Genomic DNA, 15,612 nt, shown 5'->3' on the forward strand with positions numbered 1-15,612 from the left:
GGAGTGGAAGACTCAACAATTTTGAGGTACCAGCTCTCCCAATTGATATATGAACTTGATTAAACTCCAAAGTTTCTAGATATTATACTGAGGGTTGTAGCTCAGTTGGCAGAGTGCTGGCCTTGTAGGTAAAGCCCTGGGTTTGATCCCAGCATCCCATAATACTGGCTGTGGTGACATAGGACTGTGTGATTCGTACTTTGGAGATAGAGACAGGACCAGAAGTTCAAAGTCATCCTTGGCTGTGTCATGACTTCTGAAGCAGCCTGGGCTACAGGATACCTTGTCTGAGACAAAACAGTAGAACCTTCCTAGATAGTGGCAAACAACTGAACATACAGAAGGATAAAAGGACTTAGACTAGTCAAAGAGGAGGAGAAGGCAGTGGCGCGGTTTCAGGAATTCCTGTAAAGTTCCAGTGTTGACACAGTGTAGTATCAGCAAGATGGTTATGCGGACCAAAGAAAGAGAAGACAGTCCCTAGGAGACCTGTAGCTCTAAAGCCAGTTGTTTACTTTTGATGTGAAGGCTGCTGGGGATTGAACCCTAGGGCCTTGCTCCTGCTGTGCCTTGTTTCATCACTGAATACATCCACAGCCCTCAGTTTTGGGCAAAGACACTGAAGCAAAACACAAGGAATGTTTTATTTACATTTTTTTTTATCTGTGCTAAGACGACCTGGCCAAGGCAATGTAGAAACATTTATTTTGGGGCTCACAGTTCCAGAGGATGAGAGTTCATGACTCACGACCAGCATGGCAGGCAGCAGGCATGGCACTGGAGCAGTATCTGAGAGCTTAAATCCGATCCACAAGGCAGAGAGAGCGAGAGAGAGAGCGAGAGAGAGAGAGAGAGAGAGAGCGAGAGAGAGAGAGAGAGAGAGAGAGAGAGCTAAGTGGGAATGATAGGGGCTTTTGAAACCTCAAAGATCACCCCCACAGTGACATGATAAATAAATAAACTACTTATTGGGACAAAATCTTAAGAACCAAAGAATTTGTAGAATACATAAAGTTCCAGAATATGTGAAGTACCCGCTGCAGTTTATTACTTGTAGAAAAAGTTTGTATAATTCCTAAATAGCCAACACACATGCAAGAATTAGATTTAGGTCTTACTCCAGACTGTTTTCCTTCAAATTAGACGACAGTGGTGTGCATAGCAGGTGGAAACAAAGGAGCGGAAGTAACGAGGAGGAAAGGAAATGTCCTGAGAATTGACCTTTGCTATCCAGATCCCCAGGCTCGCCCCAAACACTGACGTCAGAATACCACCCCAGAATGCTTAAGTCTTTATGAATGGTTTCAACATTTTAAAACAGCTTCCTCATCTCCCCTTTCCTTCCCTAACTGAAGACCATCAGTTTGAATGATGTACGGGAGCTATGTGTTAAAAGAGAAAGGTAAATGATATGTATCATTTTGAAATGTGAACCAAGCTCTTTGAATGCATCACTTCCTAACAACTTTTGCAAAATAAAAAAAAAAGCAAAATTTTTGTTTCGTTTGTTTTTGGATCTTTTAAAATTATGTAACTAGACTAAAATTAAGAATTAGGAGAATCTAACAATGCCCAGAACTATGGAGTTACCATTTTTCTTTCTTTCTTTCTTTTTTTTAAATTAGTGTATGGATCTGTTAGCATTTCTTTTGACTAGTTACTTTTTTTTTCTCAAGACAGTGTTTCTCTGTGTAACAGCTCTGGCTGTCTTGGAACTTATTCTGTAGACTAGGCTTCCTTCAACTCACAGAGATCCCCCTGCCTCTGCCTCCCGAGTGCTGGGAATACAGGTGTGCACCGCCACCATCCAGTTCTTGACTAATTACTTTTAATATGTTTGTTTTCTATATATTTTGCCTAGTTCTTTGGAGGTTTAAAAATTAGATTAATGGAAGTTTGATGATTTTAGGGCTGGAGAGGGTTCAGCAGTTAAGAGCATGGGCTGTATTTACAGAGGAGCTGAGTTCCGGGTTGGGAGGTCACAAGGGTTCAGACATGTTCTTCTGACCTCCATGAGAGGCATATGCTCACACACATATACAGAAACAGTATTAACAGCAGTTCTTTTAGTAATTGCTATTTAATTAAACAATCTTATAAAATGATATTTTTCTCTAAAGGAAAATTTTATCATTTTGAAATTATTTACATGCTAAATTGTTAAAATATTATATTTGATATTTGTTTTGCTTTCTTTTAAGACAGGGTATTTCTCTGCAGGCCTTGCTGGCCTGGGATGCACTGTGTAGACTAGGATGGCCTTGAACTCACGGAGATCTATCTGCCTGTCTCTACTTCAGTGCTGGAATTAGAAGTGTTCACCACCACATGAGGCTATCTTTGATATTTGTGTTGCGGTTACTGTTCTGGTTTTCGTCTCTTTAAGAGACAAGCCACGCTCACTCCCGGCAACCCCTGCCCTCCTCTTGCCATCTTAGATTCTCACTGTCCCCTCTTGGCATGCTCTCTCTCTCTCTCTCTCTGTTCCTTCTCTGTCTCTCTCTTCTTCTCTTCCTCTCCCCTCTAATAAATATCCAATCCTATTCTGTACGATGTGTCTGCCGATGTGCCTTCTATCCGCCGCCTACTCACACCCACCCACCTCACTGGGACCAGACTGTCAGGGATTTTGCAACTGCTCCGGGGTCCGGCCGCCATCTCTGCCTGGGACTGGCTGCTCTGCGGCCCACTGGGGATCTTGCAGCAATCATAAAAGAAAAGAATGGAATCTAATTCAAGGTCAGATGGCAAGCACAGATTTCAGATGTGGTCTCAGGCAACCTGTCTCGAGCTGTCCCTGTCCCTGGGCCCTGGGTCTTTGCTGTCATATGCATACATGCCATGCTCAATCTTATCCCAGCATCAGTTTCTAACAGAAGTGGAGAACAAATTTCTAGATTTGTACCTATTAATGAAAGAATGATCATTTCCCCCTAATTCTACTTTTTAAGGTCAGAAAGGGCTTAAGGGATGGAGGTGTGGCTCAGTGCTAGAGCACAGACTTGCTTGTCATTTCCCTTATCATGGGATAAGACTGTATATTATGGACGCTTCCTTATTCTGCTAAGACAAGGTATAAACCCTTCATCAGTTTTTATTTGACTTATAGTATTTTACTGATATTTTTTGTTTTTAGGTTTTAGCTTGTTATGTGCTGTGTCTTTAGATTTTAAATCATGTTGTAAAGGCCCACTCTGTTCTGAGGTTATCTAAGAAGTTTTTCTTACTTATTCTAGAACTCCGACTTTTTTCTCACTTCCCATGCTTAAATCTTCTGCCCTTCTAGAATTAAGTCTGGCTTGCACAGTGAGATAGATACTGTTCCAGTGTTTGGATTGTTCATCTCAAGCCATTCATGAAATGCCTTGTGTTTCCCACTGTTTGAACTGTCAGCACCGTGTGCTGGATGCCTTGCCTCTGCTCCGTCCTGTGGGCTGGAGTCTGTCTGAGCAGCTGTCTTACCTCTGCTCCGTCCTGTGGGCTGGGGTCTGTCTGAGCAGCTGTCTTACCTCTGCTCCGTCCTGTGGGCTGGGGTCTGTCTGAGCAGCTGTCTTACCTGTTTCCTCCAACAGGGCCTAAAATAAGTCAAGGTCACTTTCCTTCCATTTGCCTTTTCCTCAGTTCTCTTGATTTGTGCTGACTGAGATTCTAAAAGACGATATTTAGATCAATTTACTGTGTTCTAGTGAGCAGCAAAACCCAGAGAACAAACCGAATAACCCCCATGTCCTCCTGTCTCTGCTCCCTGCAGATCTAGGGTCACAGGCATATGTAGCCGCAGCCAGCTTTTGGTGTGTGTGCTAGATCTGAACTCAGCTCCTCATGCTTGTGCCACAAGCACCTTTACTTCCTAGACCATCTCTCTGGTTCCCATACCAAATGTATCAGTTTACATTTAAGATTTTGCTAAAAGTGATTCATTTTCATCTCTAGTAAACCATACACACTTTGGCCTCCTTAGGATTTCTCCTTTTGCAAATGAAGAGTTAAAAACCACATAATTCAATTAATAAAGACTCTTCAACTATTTGAGATCCTGTCTGATGTGGCTTCCTGCATGGTTGACAGTTCAGGGAGGAAGCATACATTGGCAGGTCTCTCAGTGAGATTACATTAGCCATGGCTTAGTGTATTAGTGTTGCAGGTGAACTGCTGTGGGGCCTGCCATTGTGCTGTGTCCAGTGGGTTTACGTTTTAAGTAATTGTTTTTGCCTCTAGCAAAATGCCCAAATTTGATAAATTTTCCTAAGGCAACAGATCTAGGGAAGATTCAATCTGTTTAAGTCCCAGAACAGAATGTGTCTTTGGAAATGATTACAGTACATATTGTCTGTCACCTTTCCTCCCGTCCCCTCTTCATAGGAGGAGAGAAAATTTCTCATGAAGAAACACAAGGATGGCCATCTTTGTCAAAGAGGAGCATGGAATGGATCTTGCCAACACCTTGGTCTCCAAATTCCAGTCTCCAGGACCAGAGACAGTGCATTTCTGCTCTTTCAGCATCCCTGCCTCCACAATGAACATACTTGGAAAGAGAATTAGGAAATCCAATTTGGAAGCGTTAGGGCCTGTGTGGAAACAAGTGGGTGTCATGAAGTGTAATATCTGAAATGGTCATGTGCCTTCTTAGTCGTTACTTTTTAGAATATGGACAGTTAGCCAGGCATGATGGTCCTTGACTTTGATACCAGCATTTAGGAAGCAGAAGTAGGGGGTTTCTGTGAGCTTGGGGTCTGCTCTGTGTACACAGTTCCAGGCCACATGGAGAAATCCTGTCTTAAATAAATGAATCAAAGGATATTTGAGGAGGATAGGGTATTCAGGAAGGGTCACACGGAGGCTGAGTCACTAGTAAAGTGTGAATATGTTTAAAACTTGCTGATTTGTCATCTTGGTTAGCTACTGGAGGCAGTGCTCTGATTCTTATGAGCAAGTCACTGAGAGCCATTGTGACTGTAATCCCAGGGCTTAGCAGGCTAAGGCAATAAGGTTTCACATTCCGGTACTGCTTGATACACACACACACACACACACACACACACACACACACACACACACACTCCTATCTATCTATCTATCTATCTATCTATCTATCTATCTATCTATCTATCATCTATCTATCTATCTATCTATCTATCTATCTATCTATCTATCATCTATCCATCCTATCTATCTACGTACCTATGTATCCACTAAGAACCTGGTGGAAGATAATTTTATCCTAATACTGAAAGACTCGGCCTAGTGCCTGGCATGTGGTAGGTACTAACGTCATACCTCTGTTAGTTTTCAGCTCTGAGAAAAGGTTACTTTCATTTACTTACCAGTCAGAGGTGGACGACCTGCCCTTTGATATTGATTTATTATTTGTGCTTAATAGAGCATTAAAAAGGATTTTATTTTTTATTTTATATATTATGTTTTATCTACATGTTCACCACATGCTTGCCTGGAAGTCAGGAGAGGGATCGGATCTCCTGGCGCTGGAGTGACAGATGGTTGTGAGGAGTCAGATGGGTGCTGGGAACTGAACCCAGGTCCTCTGCAGAGCAACAGCTAGGATTTGTCTGTGTATCTCTAGCTGTCCTGGAACTCATTCTGTGGACCAGCTTGGCCTCCAACTCAGAGGTCTACCTGCCTCTGCCTCCCAAATTCTGGAAATAAAGGTGTGTGCCATCACTGCCGAGCTTTTAATAGAGCATTTTAAAGGTTAATGTTGCTTGAACAGCCCAGTTTATAACATGGCTAACCAAAGTCTCAGCAAGTCATCTCTGAGGAAGAGCTAGAGATGGGTTAGCTAGACAACCAAAACCAGGAGTGCACACAGAGTCATAAAAATGGGCAACATTAGGAAGATTGGAGCCCAGGACTCCAAAAAAGTTTGGGTAAATAACTTTGTCATTGAGTAGTAAAATTCTAACATCACAAACATTTATTCTCATGATTGCTGATAATAAAGGAAGTTGAGCATCACAAGCATGAGCTGTGTAAGGACACTGGAAAGTCTCATTTGCTACAAATGGGAAGCATTACATTCCAGACTATCCTGTGCTTATAGTTTTTCTTGTCCCCTGAGTAACTATTTGCTGAAAAAAGGTGTCTCAAATCTCCAGAGGACAGAGACACAAGCTCCCCAAGGTGTGCGGCGACCTGGAACAATGAGAATATGGTGAAGAGATGCTGGCTGAATGCACCAGAGTGTGGATAACGTTCTAGATGGATTGGGGGAAAAGAGACAACAGCAGCAAAGAATGAACAGGAGGAAGGCGGTTTATTGCAGTGACACTGCCCTGAAGTTTCATGCGTGACCCCCAGTGCACACAACACCACGTTCCTCCACATTGCTGCACTCAGAGTGCTCTGCCCGCGCTGATACCGACGCAATGCGTTTCCACCACTCTACCCGCATTCCATTAGGTCACTGAAATATCTTCCCGGCTGCTGACAGCTCCCACACAGAGCGCAGTCTCTTCCTGGCTGCTTCCTTCTACTGTGCTGGATAGTTGTCAAGAGCCTGTCTAGAAAACAAACCTACCCGAGGTTCAGACATTTCCATCCCCATGCAGCTCCTGGAAAATGTGAACATTGGCAAGACATCTGAGGTAACCAAGAAAAGTAAAGATTTTTCTAATCAATAGAAACACGCACCTGGGGGCAAAAACAGCAGTATATAGAAAGTGCGCAGATACATGCATGCAGGATGTGTGTACACACCCTTTTCATCGAATACCGTGTCTATAGTACATTTTATACATTTACTATGTATTGCACAAACCCAGATACACACAGTTTGGTGTGTCGCTGTGTGAGCCAGCCTCACAGAGGAAAGCTCTACAAGACATTCTGAATGAGCTTATTCGTGACTTTGGGAAGTAGAACTGACCAGCAGTTCTACATACAGTCTATATTCACACACACCACCAGTTAGCCATGCAAGGTCTCCTTTCCTAAATGTAGGATTCTTTAGCACATTGGAGTTGGTCGAACTCAAAGACCATGTGGCTGTGTCGTCGCCTGAGACAGTCCAACGTAGCCTTCTGCGTGGATTCAGACACAGTCCTCAACCGGTGCAGCTCAGATCTCCCCTGAGTTTCCACAGAGACACAGACAGTCTGACTCTGTTTCCAGTGCTCAGTCATGGGAGAGGGTCTGTGTCCATCAGGTGTCCCTTCACTGTGGTCACCTCCAAGGTGAGAAGGCAGAGGAGGCGGAGCTGCGTTCCCTTTGAGCATTCTCGCTCTCATACTGCCCACGGTCTGGCCGCTGCAGGCTGTGAGTCCGGATGTCTGGTGATGAATGGCTTCTTCGTATGATGGTGGGCTTCCTGGCTTCCTCACATCCACTAGCTGGAAGACGTTATCCACTGAGAGCGCCCAGGTTCTAGACAAGCTGAAGCCCAGAGCTGTTTGCCTTTGGATTTCTGACTCATTTTCCTGGATGATTCTGCCAGCAAGCTGGCTTTCTTTCCTCAAACCCTTCTTGATTTGGTCTCTAGAAAAGTCTTTGGGTTTCTCAGAGCCAGTGCTGGAGGTCCGGGGTGGCACTTTCTTCTGAGAGGCAAAGGAAAATGACATGGAATGCTTTCTCATTTCTCTCTGGGGTTTGACCTTGTCTGTTTTTGTGGTGAAACTCTGGTGTCTGGTGAAGAAGCTTCTTTTGGGACAGGAAGGAGAAGGCACGGGTGAGCTGTCCAAGGATTTACCTGGGGAGACTCTGGAGAAAACTTTGGGTCCCAGTCCCTGTGGTGATGCTAAACCTTGGGCCAAGTTCTTTATCTTTAAATCCACTGGTCTCTTGGGCTTGCCTTCAACTGCTGGGAAGACTTCCTCTGTAAATGGATCTTCAGCTTCATCATCCTCAAAACAAGAGGCTTCCTGGGGCATGGTGCAGTTGTCCTCACTCTTGGTGAGCTTTTGTTTTGTCGTTTGACTCATGAGAGACTCTTGTGAGAGTGACATGTTGGGTTCAGAGAATCGCCTGTCTTGCTGGCCAATGGAGCCTTTCAACCTGGCTACCATGCTAACAATGGGCGCTGAGCCTGACTCACAGGGGTCCTGTGGGCCCCGGTTATCCAGGCCAGTGGGCCCCTCCAGCTGCCTGCTGGGAGAGGGGATGGCATTCATGGGCTCCACATCTGGGTCATTGCTGTCATAAGCTGAGTCATTCTGCAGAGTCGACACATCTGGGAAAAGTTAAGGCAGAGGTGAACATTTTGTCCAGGGTCTTTTAGCAACAGTATTTATTATAGGCTACTCTAGAGATTATCCCCATGGCGATTTGGTGGAGTACACTGGAGCTTGACTGTCAATACATTGATTACATTGAAACTTTGTCTCTATCTAAAATGATCTTTAAATGATAAAGAAATAGAAAATGAAATGGAGGGAGGAGGAAGGGAAAGAGTTATCAGGAAAGGAAGATGGCAATGACAATATTCTTTAAGGCTTATTGATCTGAATTCATAAGCTTGATCCTTTGGGTAGCTCTTGTATTGGACCAATTTTCATTTTAGTGGACTCACATTCCATTGTAGAGCTGGAACGTCCTTACTCCCACTCCATAACTAAAGTTTATTAAGTAGAATCAAGAGTTATTCGTGCCTTAGGATAGGAAGGAGAAAGTTCCAGACTGATGAGAAAGAGTTCGGCGTGAGGAGGTGAATTTAAGAGCAAGGCCCCCACGGTTAACGACTTTCTTACAGACTTCTGATTTGTGAAGGCAAATCCTGCTTCTAATACCAGGGATGCTTTTCATCCCTGCATGGGCTTCTCCCCAGAAGCACAATCAGTGAGAATGTTCTGTACCTGAACTGTCTGTGTGCTCCAGAGAGTCATCAGAAGTGATGCGGGAATGGGTCGGAATGTTCTCCCCAAATATTTCAAAGCAGTTGTCAATGAGGAATTCCACCAATGTCTTAACCTGCGAGAAAACAAAAGCAGTTTGTCAGCTTAAATACGTTCATAAAAGAGAAGGTAGAAAAGAATGAGGGTGTATCGGGGTCAACTACTAGGGAAGTGACAGAAATAGAACTAGGTACATGTATGTGCCCGAAAAGCACATTGGGTTGGTGGCAATAACACCCTTTATTATTCTATGTTTTTTTTCAGGTATACATTTTTTTAAATTTTTAAAAATTACTTTGAATTAACAGAAGTTTTCATTTAAGGAAGTAGTTGTTCGGATTTCTAGTTGAACAGGCAGAATGTGAAACCCAGGAGAAAAAGAACAAAGTGTTTTTTCTAGCCAGGGAGTTAGTGCTGTGAAGTGAGTGCTCTGGCCCGTCTCCCAGTACAACAGGGGATACACGTATTTCACTCCGGGAAATGCTATCTAAGAGAGTGGGTCCATGAGAAACATCTGTAGTTGGGACGTCCACTGTGGGCCCTGAGTCACTTTGAGAAACTCCAATCTGAAGCATTTCAGTGCTCAGCTTTTGTAGAGGGCAGACTTATGGCCGAGGACTTCCTCATACAGAGGCAGGACGCACCTTATTGTTCAGGTCCTTCTGGGCCTGGAAGGACAGGGTTTGGTCATTCTTCAGAGCGAGCATGTTGGGCCCGATGCAGATGGCTAGGTTGCTAGAGTCCATCTTGTTGACCTCAGCGTTCTTGCTGATCAGGTGCAGCACGGAGACCAAGTGTCTGAGCAGGAGAAGGTTGGGCCGGGGGAGGCGATCTGCAACCCTGGAAGAGGTTGAGGGATGAAAGGGTCAGCTTTAGCCTGACCTCTCAGGAGGTTCTACCCAAACCGGACTTCCTTTAAAATGAGAAAGGTGCATTTCCCAAAGGGACATTGTGAAATGCTCATTCACCCCCTCGCAGCAGCAGCTGACATTGATGGGGCCAGTAAACCGCAAGGTTGTGGTAACTGGGACTCCGCTAGGAGCTTTCTCTCTTATCCATAGAGATGATGGAGATGCTGCTCGGGAAGTAATGCCCGTATAACCGCCACAATCCGCTTTGCATTTGAAAGTTTTGTCAAATTACTGTGTCAGAATTCTTCCTGTTTTGAGCCCCACGAGACTGATTTTCTCATACTTCTTTGGACTGTAATTTTTAGAGCAAGACCACCCTTTTTTATATTGTTCTGAGAAATCTTTAGATAGAATCAACCAGTCTATAAAAGCGTGTTTTTAAAATTAGAGTCAGGCAGTACTGAAATACAAACATTGTTCTAGTGATAAAAAAAATAGATTGTTTCATTACATTTCAGTATTTCAAAAAATGAAGTGAGTCCAACACATGGATCTTTTCATTTCTTAGTGTTAGTTTCTTGAAAGAGTTTTATACCCAAGTAGAAATTTATTATGAAAATGTTAGAATTCTGGGGTAAGAGTGGACAGGAACTGTCTTCCTCTTGGTAAATATTCATGGCAAATATTTGTGTGTAGGGGACAGCGCTTTCTCAGGATGTGGTTAAGGTTCTGACACCGACAGAAGGCATTTGGGACTCCAGTTATGCAGAGGTCACACTTTCGTTTTTAAATGTGATTTCTGCCAACTATTGGAATTCTTCCCCCCCCCCTTTTTTTTTCTTTTTTGTTAGCCATAAACAACCCCTTCCAAGTTGCCCTGCTGGGCCATAAGGGTATCTGAGAGAAAGGTGGCTGCGTAGCCTGAGTTTTTTCTGTGCCTTTAAAACTACTCCTGCTTTTAGGTTCCCTCCTATCTTGGGATCTATGAGTACTGAACTTTCCTTTCTTCTTTTTAAGAAGGTCTTTCTCTTGTTTGGGTAGAATTACATCCTGTAAATGCCCAGGGCTCCTTCTGGCGTCTGTGATGGGCGCACATGGGCACTCAGATTCCCTGGACCTCATGGTCTCTATGAGACAAGAATCCCAAAGCGCTTGCACAGGCTACGAAGGAGGAAGGATGGAGACAGAGGACTTACTGCTTTAGGGCCTCGATTCTGTCCTCCTCGCTTGGCTTCTCCAGGGCGCCCATCCACTCCTCAAAGAGGTCACAAGATAGCAGTTTCAGGGGGATTCCTCGGAGGAAGTCCTGGAGGAAGAAAGAGGGTGTGTTTTCCTGTCTGTGCTGTGCAGTGAGTCTTTTGTCTCCTTGTGTCCCACTTCCGCCAGGCACCCTTGTTCGCCAGTCACATCCCTGTATTTGCTTTCTTTAAGGTCCCCTTCCAATCTCACACTGTACTCAAGAACCTCCCAGTAACCAGCATAATAAGATGCACTGTCCAGAGGTAGGTGAACTCTCCAGATTTATCAATGGACGTGGCTGTGGGGCAATCCAATAATGTTTTGAGAGAACTACATGCCACCCTTTCTATTGAAACCTGGGACCACTGAAATAGGGATGCTTATGTGAATAATTAAAAAGTTTAACTGAGGAAAGACTAAACTCTCAGATCAGCTGACTTTGCCTGCAGGGTGCTGGTTTCCTGATGGGTTTGTCGGCTCCTTTCCCCTCCCTCCCCCAAAGGGCATCTGATACAAAAGCAGCAGGCTCACCTTAAAGACCACAGCCAGGAGGTGCACGGGCAGCTGCTTCAGATTCACCACGCCCCCGCAGTTAAGCTCCTCCTTCAGCTCCTTGCGGGCTTTCTCGCTGGCAGCTTTCCTGAATATTCCTTCCGTTGAAGGGCCTTTAAGGCAGAGGACGGCGAGGATGTCCTGCGGGAGCAGACACAACAGCAGAAAACGGTCACTTGGAGACACACATTGGCGCTGTTAAAGCACGGACACCGATCCGTAGGCTCTTGTTACAGGAGAGCCTTCACAAGCTACCGAGGCCAGCGCTGCCAAGGATGCCCCTTTACTCATTTTTCTCCGAGGCGGTAAATTGTCAAACCACTAATTTTGCACATTTGAAAAGTACTGTGGGCCCCCTTTCCCCTCTCAGATGTTCTCATAGAGACACTAGCTTTCCCACAAGCACCTTCTCTCCCTCTCAGCAGAGCTTTTAGAAGTTACAAACGTTCCGCAGTCTCCACCCCACAAGCCACTCTGTGGGGTAACACTGCACACTGGTGGGTAACGGCAGACAGCCGGCTCCCCTGCTGCACTGGGAAGCAGGGGGAGGCCTCAAAAGACGAGTTCCACCATGTCCAGAGTTCCCAAAGCCTTTTTAGGTCCCACAAAAAAGGGAAGCAGGTTTATCCTACCTGGATGGGTCTGGGGAGTGTGTCATTTTCCCCACAGATGACTGACAAGGGTTGGTCAAACAGTGGCACTTTTAGCTCTGGTTCCAATGATCCAGAGAAGTCGGATGAAGGAGAGAGCTTTCTCATGAGAGAGGGCCAGGACAACACTTTCTTTCTCTTCTTAACTTCTGTAGCCAAGGCAGAGAGGAGGTAAAGAGAAGAAACAGTGTTAATAATAAGCCAAGACATAGGTGGTGTTGGCCTTGTTATTCTATCTATAGCATGTTACACACACACACACACACACACACACACACACACACACACACACACACAAAACAAATTCAAAACAAAACTGTTGAAAACTTGAGAAGGCCAAGGGCATAACCCTCAATCTAGAAAAATTAACCCCAAACAACTACCCTGTTTCCAGGGCAACCAGTCCCTAAACATCAGCAGTCAGAGTTCCTCAAAGCCCCACCTTTCCTGTTTCTAGCTTCGCAGCTCTCAGCTACAGAAAACCAGCAAAATTTAACCGTGTACATCAAAGCCGCCCATTTTAATGTATTGTTCCTAATAACTACAGAGAATATTTTGATTAATGGGTATTATTTTAACTTATTTCTTCGAATGTGAAATGTACAAAAAGAGCAAGTGTCTTGCTCAAGATCCTTTTGAAGGTTCTGAGCAGGGCTGCCCGGTCACCTCCGTCTTGTCACTTAGCCACCACTAGAGGGGGCTACATCACCCAGGCAATCTTGCAGTCCCCCAGTCTGCATGTTTCAGAAGCTAATATACGGTTCTCCAGAGAGGCGGCCACCCAGACTTGATGCTTTGCCAAACATTTGACCCTTCTAATAGACATAAAACTTATGTGCAATGGGTATTGGAACTCAAAAGTCCCCACTTCCTTCCCTTTTCCCCACTTCTAATTTTAAAGCTGTATTTCCTAAACAACGGGCATTTATTTTCACATATTTTGTACTGGCAAGTATAAGACAGACAAGAAGAATGAGGCCCATACTGATACTTTGGGGGGGGGGGTGATCAGATCCGATGCGCATCGTATAAAATACACTATAAAAGACAAAAACAGTGGGTGCCTGATGCTTTGGGGTTTGAGATCAACAACAATTGACTCTTAGATGCCGTCCCCACTAAAGAGGGAAGCAAGTGGCAGGAAGAGCAGTGTGTGTTTCTCCAATATGTGCACGCTTCCATCCTCGAGGTTTACAAGGCCCGAGGCTCGCCAGCCTGCTTGGAAATCCCCTGTGGAGCTGGACACCAGCTGCAGACCAGCTCCCTCCTGCAGCACCCGCTGCTGGAGTCAAGGGTTAATGTTCTGCGGTCTCTCGGAACTCTTAGAAAACAAATTCCTAGTAAAGTAAAAGCCCTGTGGTTTTGCAAACCGAGAGCGCGCTAGCTAGGCCCACAGAAGAGAGCGGTATGTTTTCAAAACTCACCAATTAGCTGGCAAATGCTGTCTTCACTCTCACATGATGTCAGCAGCGGGTGAGCCTTGATATCGCCCTGGAAATGTGTTCAAATTAAAATAGCGACCTGGGACACACAGCCCCTCTCCACAGACACACAGCCCCTATCCACGGACACACAGCCCCTCTCCACGGACACACAGCCCCTATCCACGGACACACAGCCCCTATCCACGGGCACACAGCCCCTATCCACAGACACACACAGCCCCTCTCCATGGACACACAGCCCCTATCCACAGACACACACTCCCTCTCCATGGACACACAGCCCCTCTCCACGGACACACAGACCCTCTCCACGGACACACAGCCCCTCTCCACGGACACACACTCCCTCTCCACAGACACACAGCCTCTCTCCACAGACACACAGGCAGCCTTTTAGTCATCTTAAAAATTAAGTCAGTTGCATTGATTCTGCCTTCATTCTCTCGGGCCAACGTTATTGTAGAAGAGCTCAATACATGTGTTTAATTTATAATCTGATGTTCACTTTACACTGACAAACAGCCCAAACATTCAACAAACACAGTGCAAATAAAACGTTAAAGACATTCCTTTCTTACCTCTGACTGACATTCAATTAAGGTCTCCATGTCATTGGCGTTAAGTGGTTTTGACTGAAAGAGAGGAAAGCAGCATGAGAGAGGCCTCCTGTATCAGAACCTACCATCAGTGTCTTTGCTTTAACAGCTCTCGTGTGTGGACAAGCTGGATAAACGAGCGTGGGGGACTCACACACCTCGAGACTGCTTGTCAACTTCATTGGAGTTGGGGCTGACAGTCCAAGGGGGAATTTCACCAGCGTGAGGCTCCGATTCTGTCTACAATATATCATAAAGGAAAAGAGTTACAAAATACAACAACCAGTCAAATTTCAGAGTCAGATTGCAGAACACAAGAACAAAAACCAAAAACAAAAAGTCGTGAGCTTAAAACTACTGCCTAGAGAAGGTTCCATTTGAAGCCAGACTCCCACTAAGAGACAGCGTGAGAATCCCATCCAATTTTTCATTTGCACTTTTTATCCAAATGAAATAAAATTTCCTATGTTTCCATGAAACAAGATAAAAATCACTCTTTCTATTACATGTCACCTATTATTAAGAACAGCATCTGAGAAACATATTTCTAAATTCCTTAAGCCAGCTGTCTCTACTACTCTGAAACTTTGTTGTCTGTTGTTATATTCCTATCAGGAGTGTCTGAATACAACTATAACCACACTTTTTTTTGAGTGCTCCTACGTCCTATATTAAACGCTCTGCACTCCAATCTAACCCAAGTTAGAAAGAAATTTATTTCTAAGATGCTAGTTACAGTATACAGAAACTAAATCCAACATTGAGAGAATTCCTGAAGCCCCAGATTGCAGCTGTCACAGGACAGCCGAGCATTCTGCATCCAGAGCCCTGCTAAGACAACACATGTTCCTCGGCAGAGCTTTCCCGGTGACTATAACCTTCGGGACCCAAGACCCAGGACCCTCAAGGCGGTTTGTGTACTGGCCTGTCGCTCTACAGTACTTACCCTGGGAGGGTCTGTAGCCAGAAATTCTTCTACCCGCAGAGAACTGTGGACCGCAGGAGGCACAGCATGACACCCCGACCCTTGGAATCCACCCACAGAGACAAGACACTGGAGCCCTCGGGCTCATGTGCCGCGCGTTATATGTGGCGGGGGCGGGCAGGTGGAAACTTAGAATATGACGGGGGCCGGAAGGAGCATCACGGGCTGTCACACCGACAGAGCCAGCCAGACACTGCACAGCTCTCACTTCCTCATTCCTTTTAGGGAGGCGAGGGTTCTTTCCGCACCCCCCCCTCCCCATTTCAAAGTAAAAATTTCTACAAACTCCTAGGGGGTGGAAAACATGACATAGTGAACAGAAGAGAGAGGCTTTGATTAGTGTCAAAGGTGGTGTGCGTGTGTGAGAAATTTTGTTATTCTCCGGGTAAACATCTTATTTTTAAAAGCGGTTATCTCGCCCCCCTCCCTGCTTTGTCTATCCCGTTTGTCT

The 15,612-nt window shown here is 45.1% G+C and overlaps 1 protein-coding gene across 1 annotated transcript; it reads right to left on the reverse strand.

The window, feature by feature from the left end:
* Positions 1-6,252: 6,252 nt before the first annotated feature.
* Tagap (T cell activation RhoGTPase activating protein) lies at positions 6,253-15,267 on the reverse strand. The gene is made up of 10 exons (XM_075950619.1): positions 15,123-15,267; positions 14,335-14,416; positions 14,159-14,212; positions 13,560-13,626; positions 12,118-12,284; positions 11,465-11,626; positions 10,891-11,000; positions 9,488-9,683; positions 8,805-8,919; positions 6,253-8,182 (listed from the first exon to the last, which is right to left on the reverse strand). The coding sequence occupies exons 2-10, from the start codon at positions 14,356-14,358 to the stop codon at positions 6,948-6,950; spliced, it is 2,130 nt and encodes a 709-aa protein (XP_075806734.1). The 5' UTR covers positions 14,359-14,416; positions 15,123-15,267; the 3' UTR covers positions 6,253-6,947.
* Positions 15,268-15,612: the final 345 nt, after the last annotated feature.

The sequence above is a fragment of the Microtus pennsylvanicus genome, chromosome 1, assembly GCF_037038515.1.
Source record: "Microtus pennsylvanicus isolate mMicPen1 chromosome 1, mMicPen1.hap1, whole genome shotgun sequence".
Taxonomy (NCBI): Eukaryota; Metazoa; Chordata; class Mammalia; order Rodentia; family Cricetidae; genus Microtus; species Microtus pennsylvanicus.